The 16,049-nt window shown below is 45.3% G+C and overlaps 1 protein-coding gene across 14 annotated transcripts in view; it reads left to right on the forward strand.

Moving 5' to 3' along the window:
* The window catches only part of CSNK1G1 (casein kinase 1 gamma 1), a 188,717-nt gene extending 174,218 nt beyond the window's left edge, over nt 1-14,499 (forward strand). For 10 of the 14 annotated variants that reach the window (XM_032864732.1, XM_032864735.1, XM_032864729.1 and 7 more), the window contains 2 exons: nt 1,159-1,265; nt 8,601-9,410. In XM_032864732.1, coding sequence (XP_032720623.1) covers nt 1,159-1,265; nt 8,601-8,655 — 162 coding nt within the window. In that variant the 3' untranslated portion in view covers nt 8,656-9,410. Of the gene's footprint in view, nt 1-342; nt 1,053-1,158; nt 1,266-4,567; nt 5,142-8,600 lie in introns of those variants that run through there. The other 4 variants (XR_004383548.1, XR_004383551.1, XM_032864733.1 and 1 more) reach the window with 3 other exon arrangements.
* The last annotated feature ends 1,550 nt before the right edge of the window (nt 14,500-16,049 follow it).

The following is a 16,049-nucleotide window of genomic DNA, read 5'->3' on the forward strand; positions in this document are numbered from 1 at the left end:
GTAACCCTTTTAGGGATAAGCTGCATTGTTTCCCTGTTGAACTTAGGAAGCTCAGGCACAGAAAGATTGCAGATCTTGCCCAAGGACCCACAGCAAGTAAGTGGTGGAGCTAGGGTTCTCACCCAGGGCTGACTAACCCTGGAGCCCATATCTTAGTTACTGTGTGTGCTCTGCTACCGTGTCGGGTGCCAGGTATCCTCCCAAACGCCATCTGGTGCATTTGCTTGTGTAATTCTCACATCAGCCTATAAGAAACTGTCTCAAGTAGATGAAGTTACTTACCCAAGGGCATGTGATATCCGAACCATTTATCCTATTTTGTGGTTCTCTCCCATGTTTCAGCCAAGGTCTTTAACAGCAGAGTGGTTTGTCCAGCGGGGTCCCTTTTCCCACTTCCCAGCACCCACATAAGCAGGAATCATGTGCTGGAAATGAAACCAAGTGACAGAAGCAGCTGCACAAGCAAGAGAAGCCTGATCGGGTCCACATTAACCAGATGACAGGAGTGAGAGCCTTCAGTTACAATTCGGGGACCATCAGTGAGAAATGGGATGACCGTGAACCTGAAATAAAGGTTGTTGAAATAACACTGGTCTTCCAAAGGAAAGCGTTTCCTTACCGTCTGCCCTCTCAGCAGAGAGGATGCGGCACTCTTGTTTGAGTAACTTCAAACCAGTGGTCAAAGCTGTGAAGAAATTCCTGAAGGAAAGTGTGATTGCTTATAGTTTCTGATGCCCACTATTGATTTCCTTTTTAGAGTTTTTTTTCAACATCATCCCTGAGTCTATTTATAATTCTAGCATAAGAAACTGAGAGTAGTAGAATTAAAGCAAGTTAATATGACCTCTTTCACAGGCTTTTTGTGAAGATTAAATTTACACACACAGTGTAGCAGAGTGCTGACACAGAGTATGCATTCAGTGTGGAAGCTACTGTTACATGATTACATCATTGCATTTTGTGTTCTCACATGATACGGTCCTGGGAACCTGATCTAAATGAGGATATTTGGCCCCTCAGCTCAGGAAGACAAGCATTCCAGACACTGCCTGGTTAGTACCTAAGTTAGAGACTAGATCTCCCCTAGGGACCCTCTCTGGTACTGGCAGGAGGCTCCTATTGCCGTGATGTCCATCACGCTCCATCTTTCTGTTTCAGGTGGTTAGCTCAACCAACGGAGAGCTGAATGTCGATGACCCCACAGGAGCCCACTCCAATGCACCAATCACAGCTCACGCCGAGGTGGAGGTAGTCGAGGAAGCTAAGTACGTTCATCTTTCATGGGGGCTCTTGTGTCCTAGGTTGAAAAGTCTTCTCTGTCTTTTCCTTTCTACGTGCTGCTCATCTCAGACTGGATTCCTCATGCTTGTGTCCTTAGCTTTCTTCCTTTGACTGTTTTATTTTTTTGCATGGCACCTTAAGGCTGCTTCTGCCCTTCTTTAGCTGTGATTTCTGGGAAGATCATCACATTTTTCTAGTCCACATGGGGCAAAAGACCTAGTGAACTAAAAGAATCGTGGTATAAGAAGCTAAAATGGATAGTAGTCATGAGCCTCTTGGGTCCCTCGAGCTTCTTGCTCCCTGTGGGATACAGAGAAAAATCTGCTTATCTGAAGTCATGGACCATTCTGAACAGCATTTGATGCCTGGTTCTTGGCTAAGAACTCTGCATGTATAGTCCTGGAGCAAGAGTTTTAGGGCCAATTGTGTTCTCACTTAAATGATTCTGGAATCAGAGAGACTCTGATAAGTCAGGCAAGATAGTCTCTACCTGTGAGGAAGAGTTTTGGGAGGAGAGGAAATCACACTATTGGGGAGGGGTGAGTCCACGCCCTTTTCTGCTTCTCTTGCCTGTGAATGTGTTGCCCTACCATACCACCAGCCCCTTGGTGCTCTCTGCATGGCGTGTGGTTAAACTCCTAGCATAGGGGGTAGAAGGGGGAGTAACTGCCACGTCTACTGCTAAAGCAGTGTTTCTCTCACTTCTTTCCCTTTTTGCCCCATCCCAAATTCCAATCCAGGCCGAAACTCCAAGAAGACATGAGGTAGGGAGAGAGAAGTCCTTTACAAATCAGTAACTGCTGCCGAGCCTAACACGGATGACCTTTCTTAGAAACCCTTTGAGAACATTCAGGCTATCCCAGTATCTCGTTCTCAGAAGCAGACAACATACGAATAGTGACACTGTGTCCCAGGTGCTCTCTTGAGCGCCAGGTGACCTCAGTACCCACCAGAACATGCTTACACCTCTGGGTGTAAAGTGTTGGGAGGCCAGTCGAGACCTGCATTCTCTCTTCGGGCTACACTTTGCGTGCTTGTCCCCTGCCCACTCCTCTGCTCCCCTGCCCATCCGTATGACAAGCTCACTTTGCTTCCAAGAGGTCCTTTCCTCAGAAAGCCAGGATTTGGGGATTCCTTCCCAGTAGGTAAAGAACAACTCAAGGATGACTTGGACTCTCTCTTGTCAAGTTCCTGCTGACTGCAGGCAGCTTCACATGCTCCTCTCCTGGTTTCTGGGGAGCCCTTATGAGCAAGGAAGGCAGGGGCAGTTTTTAATGCCGGGGAGAGACCATTTTTAGTAAGGAAACATGCTCTCTGGTCTCAGAGACTTTGGAGATTTTAATAGTACTCACAGTTTTTCCAGCTTCTGTGACAAAACATCATTCTCTGAAATAAACAGTATAGTACTTCCTATCCTCTGGGTTCTCAACCTTGGCTGCACTTTGGAATCACCTGGGGCGTGTTAGAAAATACGTATTTCTGAATCCTGGTCCCAGAGATTCTGCTTTTATCTGGGATTATGGCCTTAGCATCAGGAAATTTTAAAGTTCAGATGATTTGAATGTGTGGCCAAGGTTAGGAATCAGGGCATTAAGCATGCTCTGATTTAAACACTGTCTGGCCTTGAAAGATGGCTATACCCATTCCCACCCCCACCTCACTCCCAGTTCATGTTGTGGCTATTACTTTGGAGGCCAGGCATTTAGTTCTGGATTTAATAGTGTACTTTGAATACCAAGATTGAATGGGCTTTCGTCTTCTGGTGTGTCCTGTATAGATTTATCTTTTGAACCCATTCTCTCATTTCGTTTTGATAAATGTGTACACTGATTGTGTATGTGACTGTGGTGTTTGTGTCCTGTGTGTAAAAGAGGGGGCTGTTCACACAAAGAGATTGCAATGCGGTGAATTCTGTTCTGGAATATTCTAAACTCTAAGATGTGATGAAGAGTGTTTAAAGTCCCCCCATTTAGTAAAAAGGACTGCTGTGCCTCTTTGCCACTAGTTCCAGGTTTGGGCCTTCAGAAATGTGTGGAAACCAGGGGGGAGCAATTGTCTTTGACCAAATGTCATCCAAAAGCTCAAAGCTTAGGGCATTTTGTGTGCTGATTCCCCCAGTGATTTTGTGAGCTACCAATCCATCTTGCCCAGGGAACTGTCAGCACAACCATGTGTGTTTCTTCTTGGCCGTCTCTGTGTTTTGGAGGGAGGGGGTAGCCGTGAATCCACCTGCTCGATCATTTTCATGGGAAGAAGTCACAGCTAGAGAAGCACAAGACGTCCCAAACAACCCCTCATTGCACGCAGCTGTGATGCCATTTGTCCATGCAGCCTGCTTGTGGGAAAAAGAGGGCTGTTGCCTCTGTTAAGATTCACCCAGGAACTGGGGAGATACGTGAAACCTTCCCTTCCAAGCTTTTGAGTTTGGGTTCCTCACCCAGCTTGTTTTGTGTAAAGGAGGAGAGACATAACAGGGTCTTGGTTTTTGTTCTATTTACGAAATGAATGTCTAACTGCCCTTTTCTTCTGGTTATAGGACACATGTCCTTGTTTAAATATGATTGGAAGGGTGGTGAGGAAGACAGCTTTTTTGTTGATTTTTGTTAGGGTAAAAATAGGAGTTTTTGGTTACCTACCAAATTTAACTTAACAGTTTCTCCTGGGAATTAACAACAATGGGATGTAGGCCCTTCTCCTGGCAGTTATACCTTAGTCCAGAGCAGTGACCCTTCTTGCTCTGCTTCATTTCCTACTAAAATAAAGGGTGGCTGAAGCCTTTCCCCGCTCCTCTAGGGGGAGAGCTAACTGCCAGCTGCTTTGGTCAGGCATGTTGGAACTCTGGAAAGGCTAAGGACTTCTCTTTCCCTCAGAATAGTTGGGAGGTCAGCCTAACATTGTACAGTAAAGCTTTGTGTGGGAACCAAAATGGCTCACTTGGTGCTTGATTAAATTCTTAGAGGCAGGATTGTTTCCTCTTTCTCCTGCTACCTTTCTGGAAATTGCCCAGGAAAACCCACTCTGGGGTTCTTTCTGTTTTACCTTTCTCCTCACTGAGATACCCAGCTCCCTCCTATATGCTTCTGTCAGGCACCTGCCCCCTCCTCCTTAGCGTGGGGGCCAAGTGGCCTGGGTGTACTCACCGTACCTCAACAGAGGAGGAAACGAAACACAGACACATACTGCATGTTTGCATGGCTCACAGGGAGTCGCTTCCATCTCACCTCTGTGGACTAATATCTCTCTTTCTCTCTTCCTTTCTGTGTTTTTCTCTTTACACACTCTGTAGCTGCCTGAAAATGCTCAACCTGTGGTGAGTCCCTCTCTCCAGTCCACATGCTAGGGGAGCGGACCAGACTGGGCTGGGATTGGCAAAGCCAAACAAAATGCCTTAGGAACACTGAATGGCTTCCATACGCCGCCTTGTGCCATAACCACCCAGACTGGGGAACTAGATCCACAAGGTGGGGATGGGGCAGGCCTACACCCAGGAATTAATCTGTTCCTTCTTTCCTTTCAAACCCATCTCATCGCTGTCGTCTCCTGTCAAAACAATATCCCACAGTATCCAGAATTACCTTTCTATTTTTAGCTGAGTGAATTGTCTCCCAAACTAATAGATCAGAGATAATCAGACAGAGAGGGACAGGAGCAGGAGGACAAGGTTACTAATCAGTTGTTTAGATTATCATTCACAATGTCAGTTGTTGCCAGATAATCTCACATTCTGTAGCTTGGTCCCTCACCTGGAAATTGGCTGCTTTGCAAAAAATCTGTGACTTTCCTTTTTGATTCAGCTGGTTCTTTCGTCTCTAGAATGAGTCTCTCAAAAAGAGCTCCTTCTTGGGGGGAGAAATGGACATTTTGTTGTTGTTTTGTTTTTTTTTGTTTGTTTGTTTGCTTTCCGTTTATTGTCTTTTTCTTCTTCTTCTTCTTTTTTTTTTTCCTGTCAGAGTACATTTAGTAGGTCAAGGGCTGACTCAGCTAATGCAATATTGAAGCCTCTCTTTTCCAACTCCTGGAGAAGGTTCCTTGAATGCATTCTTAGGAACAATAGGAGCTACGTGGAAGGGGAAGCCCTAAAGAGTCCACGTTCAGTGAGGCACATTCTTGCTACAGAAAAGAGCCCACTCTCCAGCTTTCTTCTTAGCTGCTGCCTGTGGCCTTCCAGATGCTCCTGAGCTAGTTGGTCTGTTGTGGTCTGGAATGAGAACCCCCCCCACATCGTCTGCATGCATGGGGTCGTGTTCTACATGGTGATAACAGTCTGCTGGACTCTGTGATCACCTTGTTTCTATTTGTCTTCGGGGACTGGGTTGGACACCAGTTTCTGAACTCCAGGTGGTCTAAGCCAAGTTGCCTACAGGGACAGGGCTATGTGGAAGATAACAAATGGGTTTAATGGAAATAGACTTTGTAGTCTTATGGTACTGAGGAGCACATTTGGCCTGTTGAATCTAACATGTCTGTGTAAATCTGACATTGTCATAGTCTATTTTTTCCTGTGAGATGTCAGTCGCATAATTCTGAATGTAAATACAGAGCCTGCTGTGTGCTCATCCAACTCTGCTTGGAAGTCTAGGGGGTTCCCCAAAGCTTAGGTACCATCTGGCTTAGGTGCTCCAAAAAGTTTAGGTGCCACCTAGCTGTAGAGATAAGACATAAATACCTGAAACCACAAGTAGTTCTCCAGGACACTTGTTGTTGTCCCCCAAGTGGTCACTATGGACAGGAAGACTTCACGGATATGGTGGGGCCTGAGCCAGGCATTAGAGCAAGGGAAGAATGTAAAAGAACACTCAAGAAGAGATGAGTGACAAAGGGGTAGCAGATGAGGAGAGGGCCAGGATGTAGCAAGAGTGCAGTATGGGCGAGGTAGTGGCTCACAGGTCTGGAGAAAGAGCACGTGGTGGCTTGGGACCAAGGAGAATAGACTGATTCTTACTCCAGCATGTTAAGAACTTCTGGTCATCCAGTCAAAGAATCAACTGGAAGAAAACCTATGACATAAGAAGGGTTCATCACGCACCTGCACCTTCCTTCTCTTCAGAGAATAAGATGTCTGTATGGAATTAGTCAGTGGGCTTGGTCTGGGGTCTGACCCAGTTTAACAGGCCCTGTTGCCAATAGTAACCACAGAAACTGGAGGGTCGAAGAACAGATTGTGGGGGTTAGAATTAAGAAAATTAAGAATTAAAAAAAGCTTCTGCTACTGCTGAAGCATTAACTATAGTAACTAGCAAAAATTCATCCAGGCCTGAAAACCACAGCTCACATTCCCCTCCGGTCAGGCAAATTCAGCACAGCACATCAGGTTATGATGTGCTTGTAAGCAGATGTTAATTCTTAGGGATTTGCCTTGAAGGCGGTAAAATGAAATAGTATAATTTGAAATGGACCAAAATAGTATTTTGGACTTCATTGTGATTGTTCTTATTAAAAACACAAAATCCTCATTTTAGCACCCACCCCCCAAAAAAAGAAGAATAGAAATTGACTTAAATGTTAATGATGTCTCTGAAAATCATGGTTAACAGGGAACAGGTATCTCTGTTGAAGTACTGGTGCTCTCATGAAATTTAATTTGCCTTGTTTAATGTTAATTTCAGGACCTTCAACTTGGAAATGTCCATTTTCTAAAACATATAGAATAGAAAAAGACCATTTTTTTTAAAGCCTTCTCCAGGGAGAAGACCGTCTTAAATAATTGAAAGCATTGGTCATTTTTATTTAAAAAAATTTATTCAGTCTGCAAATAACACCTGCCGTTTGTTTAGGGACTATATTCACACCCATTAACAGTATTTCATGGGGCACCTGGTGGGCTCAGTTGGAAGAGCATGTGGTGCTTGCTCTTGGGGTCATGAGTTTGAGCTCATGCTGGGGGTAGAGATTACATAAATAAATTAACTTAAAATAGTATTTCACAAAAGTCATTAATACCCTCAGAAAAGCTTTTTTAAGACCTCCTTAAGATCACGTTTGATACATATAGATATGGTTAAAGGTTATCATTACCTGTATAAATGTCTGTTTCTGCATTCTAAGAGACCTCCAAATTTTTAATAACCTGTCCTTTGGGTGTCGAAGTACCAAGGGGTCAGACTGAAAATGGAAAGAATCTTAGCTACAGCGGAGAATTTTGGGGCATGGGAAATAAGCAACAGTTTTTCATTTTCATATGAATGGCCCTGGCATTAAACCCAGAGGGATTTAAGCAGGAGAACCAGAGACTTTTCTCCAAAAAGCTTTCCTTTCAAGGGTCAAGTTTGCAACTTGACTCCCCCCTCCACCATCTGGCATCTTTGACTCATCCACACCTTCTGGCCCTCCCATCCTCATTTCCCACATGTCGGCTTCCTGGGAAGGACCTGTCTCTTGCACCAGCCATGCCACCGCCCTCATCACCCCCTCCTGGACTTAGTCACTGCCTCAGTGAGAGCTGCTCCCCATTCCAGTGACAGGAGTAAGGAGGCAATGCTGGGGCTCAGGGCTGTGCTGGAGCCGTGGCTGTTGCCCGAGGGAGCAGCACGTGGAGGGCAGGGGAGGGGAGCAGGCCCTGACCTCCACCCTACACAAGGGCCAGCCCTCTGCCCTGTCTGGTGCCGTAGCAGCAGGCTCAGGAGCTAAGCTGAGGACCCTGCAGCCATTTGCTTGCCGAGGGTCAGCGCCTGGGCTGTGGTACCGGTCCCCTCCAAGCAGACAGTGGGCTGTGCTAATTTCAGTCAGAGGATCTGGGCTCACAGGTCTCACTAGATTCGGGCCTCCTCCTGCCTGCTCGGGTTGGGTGAGGGTGGAGATGAGGCTGCGGGATGGAGAGAATCCGGAATCCTGCACTGGTAGCATCATGAGGTCCCTCTAGAGTTGCAGTCAGATTTTGTGGGGGATTTGTCTGCCTCAGTTTAGCTCCATACCCACTGGCTACTGCAGCTGCATGAAATCATTTTGTTCTCTGTCTTTGGCAGCTCTGAGGACCCCCAGCCTTGTTCTAGATAAAGATGAGCACTGTGGGCTGAGTGGGAGACTGGGAAACAAGCCTCCTTCCTCCTCCATCCAAAGATGCCTGTTTTGGCCCTGCCTAGCCTGTAGCCTCTGGATGATGAGGTTTGGTGGCTACAGATTGAAATGAAGCAGCTGTTCCCTTTGGCTCTCCTGGCAGACACTGCCCACTGCTTCCAGTGTGTGCACCGCAGACTCGGGTGGCCCTGTGGGTGGGTGCCAGGGGGGAAAGCCATCCCCCGACCTTAGTAAGCAGAAACAGGCAGAAGCTGTCGGAAGCTGCAGGCCTCCCGCACTGACTTGCGCTGTTCCTTGTGCTCCAGGTGCTGCTGTTTCTTTAAGAGGAAAAGGAAGAAGACTGCCCAGCGCCACAAGTGACCAGTGCCTCCCAGGAGTCCTCAGGCCCTGGGGACTCTAACTTGATTGCACCTGCAGCTCCTGCCACTTTTCACTGGAAGGGACTCCTCTGTGGGGGAGGGTAGAGATCCAAACCAAAAAGAAGAAAACAGATGCCCCCAGAAGGAGCCAGTGCGGGCAGCCAGGGCCCAGTAGGTCATTGGCCACCCTGCCTGCCTAAAGCTCTGAGCAGGTCCCAGAGCTGCTGCTCCTCCACTGATTGCCCTTGGGGGGCTGCCTGGTTGACTCTCCTTCCTATTGTTTACAGTGAAGGTGTCATTCACAAAAACTCAAGGACTACTATTACTATTCTCTTCCCTCCCTGGTAGTTTACTCCTGGTTCTTGCCCCACCCTCAACCCTCTCCAGCATAAAAGCTAGTGAGTTACAGGCTTTGTCTGCGAAGGATCTCCAGAGGCTGGGGGTGTGGCCAAGGTGGCAGGGGGAAGATGACAGGCCTGGGCAGGAGAACCTTCTCCAGCTACCAGGGTGCCTGGCAGTATGTGGCTCCCTCCTCCTCTGTGCCTGCGCAGCCTCCAGCCCCAGCTGGCCACGGGGTGCAGGTTCCTCCCTCCCCTGCTCCCTCCTATGAAGTTACACTGTTGGACAAGCTGTGAGAAATCTGCAGTCTACTGTCCCCGCGTGCTGGCATTCTTCACTCTCTTGACAAGCGAACTCTGTTCCTCCAGATGGTAGTAGGACAATGCAAATTGTTCTGAGCAAAGGAAAAAAAAAAAACTGACTTTATTGCACTTTTAGTTTTTGTTTTTGTTTTGTTTTTTGACAAAAAACATGGCAGATGCATATTGTGTCTGGTTATATTGGGAGTTTTACTTTTTTTTTTTTTGAGGGGGATGGGGCCAGCCAAGCCATTCAGAGAGAACATGGGTCCAGAGGACATGCTCAGTGGAAAAAGTTGGGTCTGCAGCACCCAGAAGAGAAGAAGCCAAACTCTGTGTCATTCTGAGTAAATGCTCAGGTTGGCAAGGAAATATACTTGAATACTCATCTTCTCAACTGCTGAAGAATGTCCCTACCAGAGCCTCTTGACCTCATCAGCCTACAGTTTGGACACCCTTGCTCTCCGGCACATGGGATGAGCCAGCCAAGCCAGACTGTGACCAGGAGAAGGAGATGCTTGACAAAAAAATTGGAAATAATCAGTTTCCTCCACTGCCAGGGACTTCCACCTAGATAGCCATGTGACTTCCATAGTAACTTGGGGGACAGATTAGTGATGAAAGAGCCACTGCCATATTGCCACTAGTGGACAAGAAGAGGAGGAACGTGAGCCTGCCTTCCAACTGCCAGAAGAACCTCAGGATTTGGTATCATAGGGCCAGGAAATAAAATCAGCATGTACTGTCTGCCCCAATAGCTGAGTGATAGCTTTTGGGCTGGCCTGCCTTACTAGAAAGCACCCACAGATCTTCTCCCAGCAGGTCCACAGCAGCAGGCTGAGGACTGAGCATGTGGGGCTGTTGTGAACAGGAGGATAAGATTGGTTGGTGCTGGAAGATTCCAGGGGAAAGGATGCTGAAATGAAAGGTCTGAAATTATCTTCTCAACTGGATGTAGACTCCTTCCAAATAAGATGGCCATGTATCAAGAGCATGTTTTCCCCAGTCCACTGTCGGCCTTCCCATGTGGGGTAGTCAGCGAGCCTACTACCGTGAAGGGTCTTGGTTCTTCATTCATTGCTTGGAAAGTCATCAATATGTGGAGTTAATCTCATTGTGCTCAATTTTCATTTGAGCTCAGCGGATTTGCAAACAGTGATCTCATTCCAGATGTGATAGAGGAGAAAGAATCACGTCAGGGAACAAGGCCTTGTGTCTGGGAGTAGGGAGAGCTAACCATGGAGGACCAGAGGCTGGTGGTTTGGGGAACACAGAAATCAGTGCCCCTGGCTTGAGGTGGAGGGCCATCTTTTGGACTGGAGGATGTGGGGATACTTTCTGATAGTTGGCATGTCCTGACAAGTCCCTTGATGCATCTCACATGGAGCAAAAATAGCAGTCGCATGGATCAGAGTTTCTGGGCTTTAGCCGTTCCATTGGGCCTTGGCTAGGAAGTATCACTTTACTGGCTCCAGACCCGCTTAGCTCATGTGTAGATCGTGATTTTTCATTTCTTTAAAAGAAATTTTCCTGTATACAGAACAGAGTGACTGGGAGACACAGGGTCACATCCCTTTTCCACAAGGATTTTGACTATTGCTTCCTCGATATTACCTAGTGGTTAAGGCACCATCATGGAAACTTATTTCTTAATTGGCATTTGGGCAACTTGAATTTCCTGTATAGTATCTTTAACTTCCTTATCCCTTGTCTCTCTCTCAGAGGAGGACAAGGGAAAGTGGTGACAAAGCCTCTAGCATCCTGGCACTCTATACCCACTAAGTGCCTCCCCACCTCTGCTTCCACAAAAAAGCAAAGGCAGTGACCAGCTTGGCTCAGGGCAGGCCCCCCTGCAGCTGGGTTTGTGACTTTATTTTGGGCTTAAATGTTTTTAAAGGCTAGCTCTTGAGGTGTTTTAAACCTAGCAGTTATGGGGGTTCCTTCCTAATGCACTGTTCTTTCTCTGCCCCCCCCACATCTCTTACTAGGTATGTGATTTTCATAACAAAGGCCATTAGCACTCCAAGGTGGTCCCAGACCCCAGAGAGATTCTATTGCGATCTTCCTGAAGAATAAAAAGCGAATAAAAAGACTACCTAAGAAATAATTTGGCCATCAGTACCATCCCCACCAGCACATCAGGGCTCCCTCCTCCACCCGTTTGCTATATTTGCTTAGCGCTGTGCCTCAGCCAGGCCCCCGAGGCTGGGCACCCCCTCCACCCACCAGCTACCCCAGTCCGCTCACTGCAGTTTTTTGAGCTTTCTCCATTTCTCAACATGGTGCCTAGGGATCTTTTCTTTGGGATTGTTGCGGTTGCTTCTGAGTTAGCAGTAAGTACTAACAGCATCTGTTCATTTAAAAACCCTTACTACATGCCACCAGGAGTTCTCCCGAGCCCTGCGGCCCCTCTGGCATTGTATCCTGAGCAGATTGAGGGAGGCAGGCCAGCGATCCAGCCAGGCATAAACGGTCCTTCTGTATGCCCAGAGGATGACCGGCGTCTGCGCAGTCGGGCGTTGTAAGGGTTGAACCCTTGCCGCACACACATGCCATTTCCCAGGGATCTCACTCTGGACTCCTCTGCAAGGGCAGGCAGTGTGCCAGCAGCCACTATGCTCTCGTGACCACCTTAATGAACATTCTGCTGTACTGGGTCTGTCTAGGAGTAAACAGAGTCTAAGAAGGTACAAGTCAAGGGACTTGGCTGACCTCCAGTTCAAGTTCCATTTCACTCTGACCTGCAGGGGCAACAGGAGATGGCAGGATCCTGGAGTTTTCAGTAGTGGTGTTGATTTGCCTGTTTATGTCCATGAACTCTGAGTACAAAGAAAACAGCCCCCTCCAGAAGCCAGAAGAGGGTCCATCGCCTCTTTGTCCCAACGTAGTTAACTGGAAGTGTATGCTGATGGTGCATATTCAGTGTTGATTCTCAGTGTGAGTAACCATCTTTAATGTCAGAAATACGCAGTGATGGTAATGTATGTCGGAGTGGTTACTAAAGATCATAGCCTTAAATTTTTCATATGCAAAAGATAGAATTTATCCCCCCTCTCCCCCTGCCCAGTGAGCAAGCATGGCCTGCGTTTCTCAAAAACAGCCCAGAAAGCATCTCAAAGGAACGTATTCTTCTGATGCATCTCTCCCAATTCCACCTGCTTCGTGTGTGTCCCAGTCACCTCTTCCATTTTCATATTTAAGCCAGTTTTCCATCCCCAGTGAGTTGCCCTGACAATATCATCTCCAGTGTCAGCCACGTTAGGGCTAGAGTCCCTCAGATTGGGAGCTTAGAGCACCATCTGGCCAACATTGCCTTTGCCAGTCCACTGCCACCCTCCCCACACTGCCTCAAGCTGGGTGGATGAATTCCAGCAACCCTTAGGGAGCCAGCGTCACATGGCACCCCATCTGGATTGGCCATATGAGCAACAGGCACTTGTCTCTGGGGTTCTTGCTTTTGCCAACTCCAGACCTCTGGGAAAGCCCTGTCTAGAGATTGATGGCCAGTGACTCCCAGTCTTCCCTGTGATGGGTTGGCAGGAATCAAAATGAGATCCCTATAGTTTCGTTGTCTTGTTTGGGGGCTGGGGTGGGGGGGGAGGGGTGGCTTCGTTTCTGAATCTTAAAAAAAGGAAACCACGCCCCTTGTGAGGGTTTACAGAGTTTTGAGCAGTTTTTAGCCACAAATAAGGAATCTTGAAAGTCTTCAATCAAACAGTCTTAAAAACAGGTTTCTCATAACTACTTTTGCAGGTGACTGAGTGCAAAAGAATAGGTTTCTCCATTGTATTCAAAATAGTAAGTAGGTTCCCTGGATATAGACAGTAGTAGTTGACAGATTTCCTTAAAAAGCAACCAGGAAGTCCACCCCAGTATTTGTAGATCAGCTTACAAAGGAAAAAGTGAACGTGTACTCCATATATTTTTAGTTTTGTTACCAAACTTGATGTTATAAAGAAACCTCGTTCTGTGGACAGAATTTCTTTTGTTACTTTCCTCCTCTTTGTCCTCACAATCATATTTCCAGTGCCATCACCACCTTCAGTGTCTCAAAGCAGAGGGTTATCCATGGTAATAAGTGGGGGTGCAGTGCACTCATCCCGATAACACACGAGGACAGCTGTCCTGACTGCCCCTTCCCTGCAAACCCCCTCTTTCAGGGCAGGTGAGACGTTTTCAGTGTTCCTCTTCATGAGCTCCAGACCAAATCCCAGGCCAGCCCTTGCACCGAAAGCTTTCTTTAAGAGGTTTGTCAATCTGTTAGGAATGTCTCAGGAAAAATGAGCCATTTCTTTGGGGGGAAATACACTTAACAAATGGGTGTATGTGGTTGTACTTGTATGCCTGTGTGTGTGTGTGTGTGTGTGCACGCGCATTCGTGCACATTCTCATCTGTGCATTTCACTTCCATAAAGACTTACAGCCCAGGCCGCTGGGAACATGTGTTACTGCATATTCTCAGAAGTAAACAACTAACAAGTGAGCTTCTCGAATTAGTGTTACAGGAAGCTGGCTCTGGGAATGAGCCCCATTTATCGAGCAGAAGAGTAAACAGAAAAGATAAGAGATGAAACCAAAAATATAACCACCCCCCCAATGGAAAGTAATGTTGATTCATCAATTCCCATTGGATATATTACATGCTCTAATTTATTATATTATTATTTTGTCTGTTTCTTTAATCTTTGCCCATTGTACTTTAAAAAAGATGTTGGGATTTGATTGCAATTTTTTTTAAGACTAGATGATGTACAAATCAGCTGTGGAAATCAGTTTTAATTGCTGTGTGGATGTGTCTGATTATTGTTAAATTTTTTTTTCTTTTTGTTTTATTTTAGATATGTGATGTTTCATAAACCCTGGCACTGGTTGCATAGCTCAGCTGTGAAAATGAAACTTGTAGTATTTTTAAACATGAATGTCAATTTCAAGTGTATTTGAATGGTTCCTCCAGGGAGAGATTTGTACACCATTGGGAGAAGCTCCTCTGCAGAGGAAGTAGCCTTCTTTGGGGAAAACAAAAAACAAAAAAACAACAACGGAAAATGGGTCTTGATATGTTATCTCATAGTAGCCCATTTCCTAGGGCACCATGGAAAACACAAATGTGATCTTTAAGTATACCTCTTCCCCAATTTGGGGAAGAAAGGACTCAGTTTGCACCCTTTTTGTATGTAAAATAAAATGTCTTACCTTTCTTGACTAATTTTCTTTGGTTTGTTCGTTAGTTTGTCTGGTTTTAATTTCCCCTGGTTGGTTTGTAACAAAGAATCCAGCTCAGATTAATTTAGATATGACTCAGGGCTGATGAATGAAAATAAGGCCTGGTACTTTGGCATTTTTGCTTTATTCCTTTGGGTTGAACACTGCTCTGTCCTGTCAGTCACTTGAAATATTCCTGGCAGAACTTGGACATTCATGACTCACATTCTGGTTCCAGAATCCCTGTGGTTCTTAGGTAGTAGAACATCTTAGGTAGTAGAACATCAGGAAGTTAAGATAGCTTTGTTATTCTGCTCTACTAATTAACCATCTATACAGATAGAGGATAAAACTATGATGTGCAATTATAAAATCACAAGTGTGTGTATGTTATGTATATATAGCCACAGATCAACTGTCAGTCGGCATGATTGGCTAGTTACAATTTTTGTTACTAAATTGCTACTTAATGATTTTGTGCTTTTTCAGTGGTAGGTAAGTAAGCAGAAGACATGTTTTAAGATCATCATGAGAGGAAAAACTTCACATTTAGAACATTTTATCCATCAGGCTTTTTTTTTTTTTTTCTTTTCCATAGTGGTGGGGGAGGTACAGAGGAGGCTGCTTTTATGCTGTTTTAGCATTAGCTCCTCATGTGGAGAAGGGTACTTTGAAAACATAAGTTTGGTAAACATTTTTCCCAGTAGCTATGGTTAGCATCAGACCAGTCAGTGGCAAAAGAGGCCTGACCAAAAAAATGATGGGGGGTGGGGGTATTGGAAGGTCAATCCTGTCAGTGCAACAGTTTTACCTAGAAGAACCTTTACCAGATTGAGGTGGTCTGAATTGAGGTGTGAAGATTAGAAACAGCAAATGTCACGTGTGTTTATCTGAGACAGCTATGGAAGCTTTGCACCTTGGCCACATTGAACTTGGTGTTAGCAAGGACAAGTTAATGCCAGCGGCCATGCATAAATTCCAGCTTGGCCCAGACCTCATAAAGAGACCAAATTGCAGGTTCAGCTAATTGAAACAGAACAATTCCTACCTATAATTCAGGCTGTGAAGACCTAGAATTTCCATATTAATCTTTGAAAACTGGTTTAAAGACATTTAATAATGTCATAGGTCTAAATTTCAGAAAGATGTGTAGAAATTTAGAAATTTATTTAGATCCCGGATTATTAAATTTATAATAATCCCAGATTATTAAATTTAGATTATTTTAATTATAGATTATTTATTATAATTATAGATTAGTTAATTTAGATTATTAAATTTAAATTATTAGATTATTAAATTTAGAAATTTATTTAGAAGTAAAAATTTTATTTTTCTGGGTGAGACTCCCAGTGATGAAGTATATATGTGGTAGAAAGGAACAAGTGTGAGAGCATCTGACAACTATCCCTGACCTGGAGGTGTCAAGAAAACAGTGAACCTGAGGCCATTCATTCACACATATATATAGTATATTTTATATATATTATATATGATTATATATTTTTATATTTATTATATAATATATAATTATATATTATATATGATTATATAT

Source organism: Lontra canadensis, unplaced genomic scaffold, assembly GCF_010015895.1.
Source record: "Lontra canadensis isolate GAN:19392208 unplaced genomic scaffold, GSC_riverotter_1.0 scaffold28, whole genome shotgun sequence".
Taxonomy (NCBI): domain Eukaryota; kingdom Metazoa; phylum Chordata; class Mammalia; order Carnivora; family Mustelidae; genus Lontra; species Lontra canadensis.